Source organism: Branchiostoma lanceolatum, chromosome 8, assembly GCF_035083965.1.
Source record: "Branchiostoma lanceolatum isolate klBraLanc5 chromosome 8, klBraLanc5.hap2, whole genome shotgun sequence".
Taxonomy (NCBI): Eukaryota; Metazoa; Chordata; class Leptocardii; order Amphioxiformes; family Branchiostomatidae; genus Branchiostoma; species Branchiostoma lanceolatum.
Window position 1 is genome coordinate 18,195,751 of NC_089729.1, and position 16,586 is coordinate 18,212,336.

General features: G+C 41.2%; 1 protein-coding gene across 2 annotated transcripts in view; it reads right to left on the reverse strand.

The window, feature by feature from the left end:
* Positions 1-16,586, reverse strand: part of LOC136440116 (von Willebrand factor A domain-containing protein 3A-like) — a 40,050-nt gene that overhangs the window by 4,914 nt on the left and 18,550 nt on the right. The window contains exons 22-30 of one of the 2 annotated variants that reach the window (XM_066435955.1): positions 16,448-16,552; positions 13,465-13,562; positions 12,443-12,561; positions 12,236-12,269; positions 11,189-11,297; positions 10,250-10,287; positions 9,330-9,436; positions 8,474-8,618; positions 600-751 (exon numbers count right to left, since the gene is read on the reverse strand). In XM_066435955.1, the coding sequence (XP_066292052.1) occupies positions 600-751; positions 8,474-8,618; positions 9,330-9,436; positions 10,250-10,287; positions 11,189-11,297; positions 12,236-12,269; positions 12,443-12,561; positions 13,465-13,562; positions 16,448-16,552 (907 nt within the window). Of the gene's footprint in view, positions 1-599; positions 752-8,473; positions 8,619-8,925; positions 8,963-9,329; positions 9,437-10,249; positions 10,288-11,188; positions 11,298-12,235; positions 12,270-12,442; positions 12,562-13,464; positions 13,563-16,447; positions 16,553-16,586 lie in introns of those variants that run through there. The other variant, XM_066435956.1, reaches the window with a different exon arrangement.

Here is a 16,586-nt window from a genome sequence, read left to right on the forward strand (position 1 = left end):
GCTCCCTTTAATGTCGATACATGTATGTAATGGTATAGTGTTATTGAAACTTACTATGTGTAGGAATAACTAGAAATTCGAGTTTTTCTATTCAAGTATCAAGCCTCATAAAATGCTCTGGGTGCCTATAAATCAAGATCAAAACAAACTGAGCCATGGTAGAAAAATTGTCATCATAGTGATGTACTGCTACTAACACTTTCCAAAATCATTTATGACACAAGAAGGTCAAGACAGTACATTCCCAGCAAATTGCAACACAACAGTTGTGCAATGTGAGTTTACCAAAAGCTATTGGCAAACACTGCGTCTGTCTTTCATTCTGGCATACCGGTAGTAGACAATATTGTACATTTGTATGTGTCTCAAAGGTCCAGTTCTAGTCGGTTGGGTGTCAGAAGGATGACGGCTGAGACACCAACGATTTACCGGTTTCGACCTTTTATTCAAAAGTCTTCATCAGAATGACAAAGAGCGGTACCGCATTTCCTTTCATAGCCTCTAGGTGTACTAAGTTCAGGGCAATCTACTCCCTGCTTTGCTCCGGTCAGGGCGCTCTAGGAAATAGCCAATCAAAAGGCCAATTCTATTTGTCGTACCTGTCGTCACAGTTGAAAGAGATGGTGTTGACGTGCACCCCCCTCCCCTCATTCATCTTAGCCACCTCCTTCAGTACCATGGAGGCGCTCTGGTCAGGCTTCCCATCAGTCAACAGGTAAACACCATCCACCGCTGAGTCCTGGAAGGCTTCCTGTGGGGAGGGGGGCACAGGTGGATACAAACAAACAAGAGCTTTTAAAAAAAGCTGGCGTTTCGGCTACGTTTATAAGTGTGAATTGTCTTTTCCCTTTACTTGAAGTAAAATCTGCCAGAGGAAGTCACTCAAGGGCTGTTCAGTCTATAAGAAAAATTGTCATTTTGGGAAATGAGTACTGTTTTAATAGAGAAAGGCAGATTGGGGAAAGCAATTTTGAAGTTACGTCACTTAACTTAAGTGCTTTTGAAAAAGCTGGTCTTGGCCTACAACTTGTACTTATTTGTAAAATGTATAATAGGCTCATTATAAAAGCTATCAATGTAATTATGTACATGGCACGCAATAAAACATAAAATTTGAAAAAGCACCATTGAATCATCAGCACTATGGTAATTAAGTGAAATAGAAGTTCATAACAGCTAAGGTTCTATCTAAAATGACTACCAAATGTCAAACAAATCAACAGCTACCTCATCCGTATTATTCTGGTTTCCGCATTTACAACATTTCTTCCTTATTTTCCTGGGTAATTTTGATAAAATTCATGAAAATTCCCATAGTTTTGTGCCGAGGGGCGCCACTTTCCACGTCCGTGTTGTCTGAATGAAGTCGATACTGAACAATGGAGCATTTGCTACTGTAACAAAGAATCGCTGTTTTGCAAACAACATCAAGAGCCTCTGTTTACATCGGGGATAGAAGTTTAGTGGCGAGTGTTTTGCAAGAATCATCTTACCGCGCATAGGAGCCGCTGCACGGTATTTTCCATTACAATGAACAGAAAAATTCGAATGCCGGGTTTGGAATCTATGAAGTCCTGTTCATAAGACAAAGGCCTTGTATATATTAAATGAATATTTAAAAATAACAAATATAAAATATTTCTTTATTTATTAATGAAAAAAAATGATATTCATAAATATGATATTGATAGATTAATATAATATCAATATATATTTTTGATATTCAATATCTAAAAAGAAAAAAAAAATCCATGCACGGAGACGAACCCGGATCTTCTGGGTCCGAAGTGCTTCGCGTTGCCAGATCGGCCAAGCTGCGGTACGTAACTATTCACTCTGGACGTAATGCTATAACCTCACTATATGGTATCATTTATGCCGATTTTTGGTCGTTTTCTTGACGAAATCATTTTTTTTCTTCTGCAATCTTGTGGAATAGATGTAATATGGTCATTTTTCAGGATATCAAAGTCCGAAACCACAATGCAATGATATTTCCGAACAGTTGTAGCAGTTACATGCGGTCGCCGTCCTGTGTCACATGCAAATCTAGCCTGCCTGCATTTTCGTGCTCTCTTGCCATATAAGGCAACGGCTATACAAGGATTTGAGAACGTATTGCCATATAAGGTCTTATTGTGTGCGACACAGTGTTGAACCAAGCTTCCCTGGTTCCTTCCTCCTTGCTTGAAGGTAAAAGCCAGGACAATGCGTTCCGGCGCGCATGCGCCGAAACGCAATAAAAATATGGCACTCTGACTGGTGCATTTTCTATTTATTCATTTATTTTGATTTACCACATTAAATGTGGAAGGTTGAGTCCTGGAAGGCTTCCTGTGGGGAGGGGAAAAAGGACAGTGATCTCGAACCAGTTTAGCTCAAATGAACCCAATGAACAGATGAGCTAATCTTCCACTGGTCATGACAGGAAGAGAGAAGGGTCTGTACTAATCGGCTCCATGGAGCCAGCTCCATGCGACTAATTTTTTTCCACCTCCATGGAGCTAGCTCTACGCTATCTGAATGCATTTATATGGTTCACGTCACCTTCAAGAAAAATACATATGCATGGTTCACGTCACCTTGAAAAAAATCTAACTAAAAAAATCAAGCTTCATAGAGCTGGCTCTAGCACAATGAATGCAGACACATGGTTCACGTCACCCTAAAGAGCTAGCTCCATGGAGCTATTAGTCCAATCCACGGCAGCTTTTTCCAGCTTCGTAGAGCTGGCTCTTTTTCCAGCTTCGTAGAGTTGGCTCTACGCACTTTGAATGCATACTTATGGTTCGCGTCACCACAATTTTTTTTAAATACTCCACCATGGATATACGTTCTGGTTAACGATAAACAAGCTTCATAGAGCTGGCTCCACGCACAATGAGTGCAGACTCATAGTTCACGTCTCCCTCAAGAAAGTTTGTATCCCTTTTAGCTCTATAGAGCTAGCTCCATGGAGCTATTGATACAAGCCTTCGGCAATTTTTCCAGCTCCGTAGAGCTAGCTCTACGCACAATGAATGCAGACTCATGGTCAACGTCACCCTCAAGAAAAAACAAATACTCCGCATGTACATGTATATACGTTCTGGTTAACAATAACGGGCTTCATCATGCTCGCTCCACGCACAATGAATGCAGACGCATGGTTTGCGTCACCCTCAAGAAAATGTGTATACCTTTTGTTTTACGTCAGCTTGAAAATAATAGAAATTACTCCTCCATGGAGGGGCTTTACAGAACGATAAACAGGACTTGGCGACTCCACGCACAATGAATGCAATACATGGTTCACGTCACCTTGACAAAAATAGAAATTTACTCCTCCATGGAGGGGCTTTTCAGAACGATAAATATCTTGGAGGCTCCACGCACAATGAATGCAATACATGGTTAATGTCACCTTGAAAAAAAATCAGTCCTCCATGGAGGGCTTTACCGAAAGATAAACACAACTTGGCGGCCCCACGCACAATGAATGCAATACATGGTTCACTTCTCCTTAATCCATAATCCATAACCTATGAAGGAACTCCCTAGAGCTCCTCTACGAACCTTCCATGGATGTCAGTGCTCGTAGAGTCCTGCTGCAGTCCCGTTAGAGACTACCGAACACTAAGAAGTGGCACCGTGGCTGGTGTCACCATTTTCATGCGGTGCTCATGGTGTTTGTAAGACCTGGCGACCATAACAAATACATGTAGGAAAATATATTCATTTGTTTGTACACTTACATTTATTTATACGCTAAACATTTATTTCTTTGGTTGCGCCTTGGTAGAAGCATTCGTGTCACCGCACGTTTGGTCGACGGGAGACTAAAGTTCCTGACATCAAAGGGACAAGAGAATAGACCTCCTGCACGAACATGCTTGTCGTAAACGTGCAAGGGAAATGGTTGTGTTGTGCTGCATTGTATTCAGGGCTGTTACTTCCCCAGTTTATGGTGTTTGTGAAATATGCCACCCCCCGTGTGACGCTGACTGTGCGACCCGCCGGGCCGGAAATTGACACAGGACACGGGAAACAACGTCTTTGATGCAGCAAAAGCCCGTCTAATTTTCCGTCTTGCATAAATGAAATGTGCTTGGAACACATGTCCGTTGCGCGATCAAGCTCCCATAGAACAAAGTAGATGGAAAGAAAGCACAAACTCGCAGTACAAATCTTGCCGATTACATGTTGATTTAGACGGACAATTGCCGCCCGATCGCGAACCACGCGGGAAAGGCTAAAAACTTTTACTGGGGGGTTAGTCCATTCTATGAAAGGGGAGAGCCCATTGACAAACACGCTTGCACATAAACACAAACATGTTTTCTTCAACTTTTAATTCTACAGATGTTTTGAAGAATTTCTGAACATATCTCGTTGATTATTACTACCCCCAGTGGCACAGTCATCACAAAAAGTTCGGTTCTCAGGAAAAGGACATGTATACGTCTACTTGGAGATTTAACAAGGCTACACAGATTTGGGACGTTCGGCAAGAGCGGAAAATCTTCCGACCAATGACAATGCCCGGCGCCATCGCTGTGATTGACAGACGTGACGCCACTTTGTCGCGTCGACTATCCGGATAACACAGGCAGATTGATTTCTGGCATGTGACACGGGTCGGACATAGTAGGTCAGACACTGAGTTTCCATTACCGTTTCAGAATAATGCAACTTCTTGGTGCAAGGTCTAGGGACATCATTGCATGAAAGTTTTGTGACAGTGTAAAGAAATTAAAATTAGCATTGTTGTCAATGCTGTACGTGTGAGTTGACTAACAAACATTAGGGATATATGTAGTTTGTTATAGTTAATTTTTTAACTGACTGTGAAAGCAACAACTTCAGTGTCTTTTGTAATTGATTAAAATTGAACCCTGTGGTTTACCAAGGATGGGTTTACACATTAGAGCCCGCGTTATGGCCCGGGGGCGGAACGCGGCGGACGTCAGAAAGAAACTTTCACACCAGGCAAACTGGTGGTCCGCTGTGAGACACGCCCACGGTACTCTCTGCGAGTGAAAAATGTGTCGCCTGGCTGTTGCTATGGTAATGGCCCCGAAAGTCTCTACGGGATGTAATAATGTAAACAAAATGCAGCCCGTAGTATGTTGACAATACGGGACCGCCGCGCGAGTTCATTGTTCTTATTTGGAGGCGCGAAAAGACGGTTAGATCAAAGGCACTTGTCGGCTCCTTGAACACACACAAGCACACAACGAACGAGAGCAAGACGGTTTTATAAATAACGCCTCCATGACGAAAGTATTATGCGCCTTTATTTTTGAACGGTTAAATTGGAGACAAAATTCTTAGATGCTCACATAATTGTTAAAGGCACCCAGAGCATTTTATGCGACTTGAAAACTGGACATATTCTAGTTGCTGTGATCTTTATGAAATAGACGATCAATGCCATGTTTACCACATTTGCGTTCGGATTTCTAATCAAATTTTTTTCTTATATTATTAGCGGTCACGTTAACCATGATTTTGCCTTGAAAGTGCGTGGCGCCATAGGGAAACACGTTAGAGCAGCTTGCGCGCAGTCTGGCCGTAGAGCGGCATTCCAAATAGAGAATTTTACATTTTTTTTAGCGGTGACGTTAACCATGCTTTTGCCTTGAAAGTGCGTGGAGGCATAGGGAAACACGTTAGAGCAGCTTGCGCGCAGTCTGGCCGTAGAGCGGCATTCCAAATAGAGAATTTAACATTTTTTTTAGCGGTGACGTTAACCATGCTTTTGCCTTGAAAGTGCGTGGAGGCATAGGGAAACACGTTAGAGCAGCTTGCGCGCAGTCTGGCCGTAGAGCGGCATTCCAAATAGAGATTTTTTAATTTTTCTAAGCGGTGACGTTAACCATGCTTTTGCCTTGAAAGTGCGTGGAGCCATAGGGAAACACGTTAGAGCAGCTTGCGGGCAGTCTGGCCGTAGAGCGGCATTCCAAATAGAGAATTTTACATTTTTTTTAGCGGTGACGTTAACCATGCTTTTGCCTTGAAAGTGCGTGGAGGCATAGGGAAACACGTTAGAGCAGCTTGCGCGCAGTCTGGCCGTAGAGCGGCATTCCAAATAGAGATTTTTAAATTTTTCTAAGCGGTGACGTTAACCATGCTTTTGCCTTGAAAGTGCGTGGAGGCATAGGGAAACACGTTAGAGCAGCTTGCGCGCAGTCTGGCCGTAGAGCGGCATTCCAAATAGAGATTTTTTAATTTTTCTAAGCGGTGACGTTAACCATGCTTTTGCCTTGAAAGTGCGTGGAGGCATAGGGAAACACGTTAGAGCAGCTTGCGCGCAGTCTGGCCGTAGAGCGGCATTCCAAATAGAGAATTTTACATTTTTTTTAGCGGTGACGTTAACCATGATTTTGCCTTGAAAGTGCGTGGAGGCATAGGGAAGCACGTTAGAGCAGCTTGCGCGCAGTCTGGCCGTAGAGCGGCATTCCAAATAGAGAATTTTACATTTTTTTTAGTGGTGACGTTAACCATGATTTTGCCTTGAAAGTGCGTGGAGGCATAGGGAAACACGTTAGAGCAGCTTGCGCGCAGTCTGGCCGTAGAGCGGCATTCCAAATAGAGAATTTTACATTTTTTTTAGCGGTGACGTTAACCATGATTTTGCCTTGAAAGTGCGTGGAGGCATAGGGAAGCACGTTAGAGCAGCTTGCGCGCAGTCTGGCCGTAGAGCGGCATTCCAAATAGAGAATTTTACATTTTTTTTAGTGGTGACGTTAACCATGATTTTGCCTTGAAAGTGCGTGGAGGCATAGGGAAACACGTTAGAGCAGCTTGCGCGCAGTCTGGCCGTAGAGCGGCATTCCAAATAGAGAATTTTACATTTTTTTTAGCGGTGACGTTAACCATGCTTTTGCCTTGAAAGTGCGTGGAGGCATAGGGAAACACGTTAGAGCAGCTTGCGCGCAGTCTGGCCGTAGAGCGGCATTCCAAATAGAGAATTTTACATTTTTTTTAGCGGTGACATTAACCATGCTTTTGCCTTGAAAGTGCGTGGAGGCATAGGGAAACACGTTAGAGCAGCTTGCGCGCAGTCTGGCCGTAGAGCGGCATTCCAAATAGAGAATTTTACATTTTTTTAGCGGTGACGTAAACCATGCTTTTGCCTTGAAAGTGCGTGGAGGCATAGGGAAACACGTTAGAGCAGCTTGCGCGCAGTCTGGCCGTAGAGCGGCATTCCAAATAGAGATTTTTTAAAATTTTTCCAGGCGGTGACGTTAACCATGCTTTTGCCTTGAAAGTGCGTGGAGCTATTGGGATTACGTTGGAGCAGCTTGTAAGAATCGTAGGGCGGTAGAGAGCGGCGCTTCCAAATAGAGATTTTTATATTTTTCTTAGGCGTGACGTTAACCATGCTTATGCATTGAAAGTGCGTAGAGCCAGCCAGCTCCATGGAGGTAGAAAAACATCTGCCGCAGGGCTGCACTAATCGGCTCCATGGAGCTGGCTCCATGGAGCTAGCTCCATGGAGCTATTAGTGCAGGTACTATTGCAGGAAGACAGACGCTATATACAGTATTTACAGGTTCATTGTACCGGGGAAATTCCCCTAGCTCTTTTCGACAAGCACAATGAACAGTGGACCACGGCTTAACGTGCAGTCCTAAGGACTGCAACCTTTTCCGGTAGTGTGCATGTCGGGTGAGCGACACAGCCAGGATCGAACCCGGGGCTTCTAGTTCCAGAGGCAAGATCGCTAACCACTGGACTACGCACGCTACAAGAACAGGTGGAGACAAACAATTAAAAATATGGCACTCTCGTACATTTTCTAGTGTTATACACTGTGACCACCTCTACATAAGGACCATTTGGCCAATGTAGATATTTCTTCGCATTGACAAAAGCATTAAGAATCCCGTCTATAGAGATCAGATGCTATCCATCCCCCCTGAGTAGTGTCCCTGGATAATTTTCACTGTATTCATTGTGTAGACAACAATGTAACATACATGTATAATGAAAGAAATGCAGCTACACATGATAAAGAAGACTTGACTGCATACAGATGCAAACAATCTCAAACTCAAATTTGGTTTCAACAGCAGACAGGGCAAAAACTACACCTCAGTTCCTTTAATGTCATTTTTGGTAACTTGAACCCAAAAGCCCCCGTTATCGGTAATCTTGTGATTTTACTAGGTAAATTGTGCATCTATAAAAGCAGAAAGGCGAACCATGTTACTTTTCAATTCTTTTTTAATCATGTGAACTTCTTCTACAAAGTAGAATACTCTATAGCTATGAGGAGGGGAAAGCTGCAGAAGCACTGGGGCAAATGGGGTACTGTATGTTGCTGACTTGTTAATTACCAGCACTGTTATTTGAATCAGTATGATTTGTTCTTCTTGATTTCAAGGACGGTTTTATTAATGTATGCATTTTCTTTTGCTTTATGAATAAAGATTATCTAAAAAAAACAATCTCAAAGTTTTGAAGTTGTTAAGAAGTGGAAACGAACCTCCAGAGCTCCCAGTGTGTTAGTGTTTCCCTCTGCAACAAACGTGGCCTGCCACTGAATAGCATCGTGGCAGAACTCATCTGTGGGCTCCACCAGCTGCACCTGCCACGTGTCCACATCACTGGAGAACCTGATCAGATTGAACCTGTAGGGAGGAAACACCTGGGTTAGCTGTTTTCTAATAAGCAATTGTTGTTAATGGAATTGCCTATGTTGACCAATCAGCACCAAGGACAGCACTCACAATTGTTATGAGCCATCAATCACTATGAACATGGTGAAAGGACAGGGCCAATCAAGACATGATCAGATTGAACCTGTAGGGAGGAAACACCTGGGTTAGCTGTTTTCCAATGAGCAAATGTTATTAATGGAATTGTCTGTGTTGACCAATCAGCACCAAGGACAGCACTCACAATTGTTATGAGCCATCAATCACTATGAACATGGTGAAAGGACAGGGCCAATCAAGACATGATCAGATTGAACCTGTAGGGAGGAAACACCTGGGTTAGCTGTTTTCCAATGAGCAAATGTTGTTAATGGAATTGCCTGTGTTGACCAATCAGCACCAAGGACAGCACTTACAATTGTTATGAGCCATCAATCACTATGAAAATGGTTAAAAGGGCCAATCAAGACATGACCAATCAGCACCAAGGACAGGGCTGGCCAATGAGCATCAAGAGTAAGACAATTGGTAGCCAATCAGCACTAAGGTCATAACATGTGATCAGCAAATGCTAGTGGCTACTCATCAGTGCAGAGACTGATAAACAAAGCATTGCTGACTGTATACTATAATCATGGCTGTAAGAAATATCAGAGCACTTGCTAATGACAAAGTTTTCCTTACTTCTCGGTGTTCAGACAGAGTTGGTCCCACACCAGTGATGCCAGCTCCTTCTTCAGTTCTGGCAGATGTGGACCCATGGAGCCTGATGTGTCCACCAGGATAGCTACCTGGAGAATCATAATCATCCTACTTTAGCCACCACTGGTATCTTTAAAGGCAGGCTAAACTTAATTTCGTAAAGCATACGGCAGTATGTTAAATATACCACTAAGACCAGTTCTGACTTCTTTTACATGAGTGAGTCCATCATAGATTAGCGTTTTTACAATATTTGAATTTGTCGGTGTGGTGATGTAATACTGGGGATGTCCAAAGACCTTTGACCTTTGTGACATCAGATTCCTATTCGGCCACACCTGCACCATTGGAATTGCTCCAGACGCCATTCCTCCGACTCGGAATCTGACGTCGCAAAGGTCAAAGGTCTTTGGACATCGCCAGTATTACATCACCACGCCACGAATTTCAAATGTTGTAAAAACGCTAATCTATGATGGACTAGTGTAAAACAAGTAAAAACTGGTCTTAGTGGTATATTTAACATACTGCAGTATGCTTTACGAAATTAAGTTTATCCTGCCTTTAATCTACTCCCTGCTGCCAAACCCCATAACAAAGACAATTTATAGAGAATTGGTAGCCAAATGGCCACTTTGGGGTGCTAAAAGTTAATCCTTTGATACTGTAGAAACCAGAAAACAAATTTACCCAGACTCTACATCAACACTGTTTTTTGTGTGTGTAATATCTAGTTTAAGCATGCACCTCATGTACAATAATACATAGATGCAGATATCCTGGCATTGGGTACTTCAAATGACTCGGGCATTTGTAACACAGCAATCTCCAAAATTAAAGATGCACTCATATAATTTCTTAATAAAGAACCAAACCAATAAAACCAATTAATGATACCTTACCTTCTTCTCTGTAATCACACCAAAGACTCTTCTGCTGCCTAGAATGGACAAAATAACAGTTTTAAGGCTGGAAGCCTAAACCAAAACTACAAACTTCAAGATTATCTTAAATCCACCACATGTACATCTCAGTCAATGTATATTTATTAAATATTGTGTAGTTAAGTGAATTCCTTTATGCTACAGAGTAACTTCTACAGCAGGACAGCATTGAAAGATACCCATTGATTGAGATCTTTTTCTCGACAGGATTGATAAGTTCTCCTTTAACTGTAACACCCTCCAGTTTAATTCCGGACTGACCTCTCATATCTCAGCAACCTTACATCTACTTGGGCTAATATTGTAAACTATACGTAAAAATGATGTAAGAAATACGTAACCGCCATCAATGACCCCATGGGGATTAGCCCAACTTTGCAGAAATCTGCAGAAATCTGTGACCTTGAGCCAGAAATACAAAATCCCTATGATTTCTGGCTCAAGTCCCAGATTGCTGGCTCAAGTCCCAGATTTCTGGCTCAAGTCCCAGATTTCTGGCTGAAGTCCCAGATTTCTGGCTGAAGTCCCAGATTTCTGGCTCAAGTCCCGGATTTCTGCAGATTTCTGGCTCAAGGTCACAGATTTCTGCAGATTTCTGCAAAGTTGGGCTAATCCCCAGGGAGTCATTGATGACGGTAACATATTTCTTACATCATTTTTACGTATAGTTTACAATATTAGCCCAAGTAGATGTAAGGTTGCTGAGATATGGGAGGTCAATCCGGAATTATACTGGAAGACTTAGTCCGGAATTAAACTCGAGGGTGTTCTGTGTAATATATACAATTATCATCAGCCACTCATGCCCTCATTCTTGACAGATTGATTGCAGCTGTAAGCTGTTCAGACCAATGCTGCAGCAGAACATCATCAGCCATTCCTGCCCCCATTCCTCACCTGACAGAAGCCACTGCAGTCTGCTGACGTATCTCTTCAGCAGCCGCTCCACCTGCGTCTCATACTCCTCCAGCTCATGTGGCAGCAGCTGCAGGTGCTTCACCACACCCTGGGGGAACAGAAACGAAAAATGTCAGTACAACACCTCACTACACTAGGTGTATGAATACTTGAATAGGTCTCAAGTACAAGCATACATGTGACATTCCCTGGGTAAACAGATATAAAACAATGTCAGCACAGACCTCAGCACACTCTGTGTTAGAGCTGTGTACCTAAACAAATTTTAGGTACAGGTACACAGGTTTAGGTACAGGTCTGGAACTGAACCTGTACCTAAACTACTTGCTCGGAAAATGCTAGATTTTCAATAAGGACAAAAGCTGGACAAGAACTGGTTAAAACATAATATTTGATTGTGCTAGGTATCATTTTTATGAAAACACAGATGAAATTTTGACTCCAGCCATGCAAATGTGTTTTCTGTGCTTTAGAGTGGCTTTAGAGCACTGCCACGGTAATTTCATAGTAATTTTATCTGTCAAAGTGGCCATCCCCTGAGTCAGGTCCAGTACCCGATACAGCAGGGTCAGGTATTTTGGACCTGTACCTAATGGATTGTACCCGGTACTGTATCGGTACAGTGTACCGGTACACAGCTCTAATCAGCACAGATATCACTACACTAGGTGTACAAATGCATGGCATACATGTAGGTCTAATTAAGTGCATACCTCAAGCAACTACATTACATAGAGAAGTCCTTTTCTTGACTAAAGACATGTACATGTACATCTGTAGTGCCAACCAAAACAAATAAACAAACATATACCAAAAGTATGTGCTTGCAAATATCATGATAAGAAAAGATCACTCAGCTTCTGTAAACAATCAAAGCTATTATTTCATGTTTAAAATCATATAATTTGTGATGGTAGTATGATTTTTATAGTGCACGTAAATTATACAAATGTATACAGAAAAGCACTTTCAAATTGGATATGCTTATAGCTGAAATGTAAGCACAGGACAATTCTGATAGCTTACCTTGATTTCAACACTGGGGAAAATGGAGCAGTACCTGGAAAGAGACAGGAATATAATAAATAAATTATCTCAATGATTTCTCATATCTGTCACGTAAGCATATAACCCTATGGCTTATGACTGTAATCAGAAGAATAATGCAAAACAACAACAACAACAACTATACAGAGCAACAAGGAGGAGTTTAAAATCATCATCAACACTAACTTTGCAGCTACCCTCCTATGCAGAGTTCCCACTTTCCTCTTGTCATGGGTGCAGTCTGGTCCAGCACACAGTTTGTGGAGATCTAACCCCAGCTTTAGGAGACTGTACTTCTTTAGCCACTGATAAAAACAGAACATACAAGTTAGAACAATAACTTTCAAATAACTTTCAGTAAAAATTAACTTCTTCAGCCACTAATAAAAACAGAACACACAAGTTAGGACAACAAGTTACAAACAGTAAAAATTAACTTCTTATTCAGCCACTGATAATAACAGAACACACAAGTTGGGACAGCAAGTTACAAACAGTAAAAATTAACTTCTTCAACCACTGGTAAAAACAGAACACACAAGTTGGGACAACAACTTTCAAACAGTAAAAATCAACTTCTTAAGCCACTGATAGTAACAGAACACACAAGTTGGGACAACAAGTTTCAAACAGTAAAAATCAACTTCTTAAGCCACTGTTAAAAACAGAACACACAAGTTGGGACAACAACTTTTAAACAGTAAAAATTAACTTCTTCAACCACTGGTAAAAACAGAACACATAAGTTAGGACAACAACTTTCAAACAGTAAAAATCAAATTCTTAAGCCCGATTGATAATAACAGAACACACAAGTTGGGACAACAAGTTACAAACGGTAAAAATTAACTTCTTCAGCCACTGATAAAAACAGAACACATAAGTTGGGACAACAGCTTTTGAACAGTAAAAATCAACTTCTTCATCCACTGGTAAAAACAGAACACATAAGTTAGAACAACAACTTTCAAACAGTAAAAATCAACTTCTTCAGACACTAATAAAAACAGAACACACAAGTTAGAACAACTTTCAAACAGAAAAACTTATGTTTAACCAATCCATTCACACAAATAATGTTATATGACACAATTAGGAGACTTTGTGAGAAGTCTTGTCTATACTGTATTGATTTCAATATGCACAATTCTTCTGTTCTTGTATAGGGGCAATGTCAGACTTGTTTTTTTGTTTTTGTTGTTGTTTACCTGTTTGGTAGTGATGATCTCCTCCATGTCAGGAATGATGGGTTGTCGAATGTGTTTCCTCACACTTTTTTCCTTAGGATACTGGCGGAAAACAACACCTGGGTACAGAAGTAATAGAGTAAACGTTTGTGGGGGTTTTACTTTTTCTTTAACCTTCTCCCTGCTGCCTACCTCTGTAACCAATGGGGAATTGGGTGCCAAAAGGCTTCTTCAGTGTGCTAAAGCAGACGTCAAAATTCCTGCGAGCGTCCGCCGACTTTGCAGATTGCCCGAAGCTCGACGAATGTCAAAATCACCCGAACGTCGACTGTATTTTCCAATGAAAATCTCGGGCGACTTCTGTCGAACACTAAAAATCCCCCATGAGATGGTACCATCTCTTGGACATGGACGAAGTCAGTATCGTAACCTGGTAAAAGGCCAATATTTGGATCAACCTTTATTTCTAAAAATCGCCCAAAGCCCGCATAATCGACAGGACGTCGACTGTACTTCGGCCGAAAATGCACATTTGAAGCTCGCCAATACCTCTGCCAAGCTGAATTTCTTATTTGTGACAGGGCCTTAAAGGTTAAACATGTATGGTAGGGATAGTTAGGATTTTGGAAACTGTTATCTAAAATGCTTAAAACATATTACACATTAGGAGAGTCAATCTCAGGCAAACATACTTTACCAAAACCTTATCTTCTTTGCTTAATCATGAAGTCATAAATTTCTTGAAAGTGCTATATATGGATTCTGTTGTCATGGATAAGTAATAAAAATCTTGTATACAGCTTTGAAGGCACCCAGAGCATTTTATGAGGCTTGAAAACTGGAAATATTCTAGTTGGGGGAATGCTGTAATCTCTATGAAATTGACATTTAATGCCACTGTTTACCGCATTTGCGTGCAGATTTCTTATCAAAAGTGCTCAGAAGCAGCACAAAAATAAGCTACATGGTGATCTTTTAGTTTCACGCGCCTAGTGTAAATAGACCGATACCATAGCCCAGGGCTCGAAATTCATTTTTGGAAATAGGTGCACTGGTGCACCCAACCAAGAGAATTAGGTGCACAGAAAAAAAATTGGGTGCACCACATAAAATAAAGTTGAATGTCAGCAAAACATAATTACAGTTTAATGCCATATTATGCTCTTATGATTGTAATCAAGAACTTCACAATCTGTAATCAAATTTCAAACAAGTAATACATCAAATAAAGTGCAACAAAGGGTTCTATTGCTTTTTCTGAATCAGATACTGTTTACTAGTGTACAATGGTACCTTTACTCTATAGCCTACAAAAATATCTAGGTGCACCAGTGCACCTACAGTCAAAAATTAGGTGCACAGCTCCAATTTTGGGTGCACACAGGTGCACATGCACCCAGTATTTCGAGCCCTGTAGCCCCACCCACCTCCGTCAAAACATAGAAATGCATATATTTGACGGACATGCAGTCACTCTCTTATTGGTCGAACCGTTAATTGTGATGGACAGTCAGGATCAGTCTATTAGGGCTTGGATATTCTATCAGTTCTCACCACACAACGACATCGTATCTTTGCTCCTCTAATATCGATATAGTGTTATTAACTTCGTCAAGAAGGTTATTCGTTGATGCTTGTCTGTGTGTCTGTTAGTGAACAGAATAAGCCGAGAACGCCTGGATGGTTTGTTGTCGTAGTTGGTGTGTCGGTGTGTATGTGGGAAATCTCAAGATGGTTAGATTTTGGGCGAAGTGCTTTGCATAATTAACTAGAAAAGTGTAAAAAGGTGTTATATTGTATGCTAGAGCATTGTGTTCTGCCTGGGACGTGTTGCCGGTGTTGTTTCGAGGGGTCAAGGATAAGTGGTAGGGTTGCCTATTTGTCATGTGGGATGCAGGAAACTTAATAGTTGGGACAAATTGGCTTGTCACTCAAGCTGTCGGCAGTGGTATGAGAAAGCTAGCAGCAGAAAGTGGTGTGGAATTTGGTGGAAGCAGACCAAAATTGGATATACACTGCCTTACATCAGGAATTCGAAGAACAATCAGTAGTGGTGTGTCACAGCATGGGGATAGGACGGTGTTCAGGGTAGGTGGGTTAACCATGTTATATCTAGGAAGGAAGAGGTGATTTATTAGTATACGTCATACTGTATGGTGTACATGGAGGTTGTACATGGAGTATGGATATGTATTGCTGAAGAAGTATTTGATGAAGGGTGGATGTAGTATATATAGATATCAACTATGCAAATGAAGACATCATTTGCATAATTAATGAGAATATACTATAACTCAAGGTGGGCTTGATGGATGGTCATGATTTATGGTATGTAGATAGCTTACGTGATGCTTGGTATGATTGGATGATGATTATGCAAATCAGATTCTTATTTGCATAATTAATGAGGTAATTTTAAAAACCCGCTGTGTTCCATGATATGACTATCCAAATATGTGACATTTGTAACCGAGGAAGATAGAAATGTTGATAGATAGAAAATATGCAAATGTAGGCCTAATTTGCATAATTAATGAGAAACTACTTTAATTCCATACTAGTAAATAACGGACGGCAATTTCATACTTGTGGCATGTGGAAGTTGTGTGAATGTGAACACCATTGAATCAATCATGCAAAAAAGGACCTCATATGCATGATTGATAAATGTTAGCATAACATTCTTTGTTAAGCTCATACTTTGGACAACTTATGTTATTTGTGTGAAGACGATCAACTGGTATGATTTATAATTGATGAGACACACTCCTAATACGTCAGTCATAGGTTAAAATCATTTGGCGAAGGTATGAGGTCGTAGAACTCTTGTTGAAACTTCTAATGTGAAGGAATGACTAGAAATTGGAGTTTTTATTCAAGTTCAAGTTTCAAGCCTCATAAAATGCTCTGGATGCCTTTAAATGTCCATGTACATTTGTATGACTTTGTAACTGCAATATTACAGGAAGGATACGAAGGATAAGATTAAGTTTTTTGTCCTTACCGACATCATTGCCCACTTCTGTATAGAAGACTTGTGTTGCAGGTCGGCCAGACTTCTTGCTGGGAGGGACTTTCTCACCCAGACAGCCAGCATGAGAAGATGAAACTACAGCAAGAAAGGGAAATCAAAATCTTAGAGA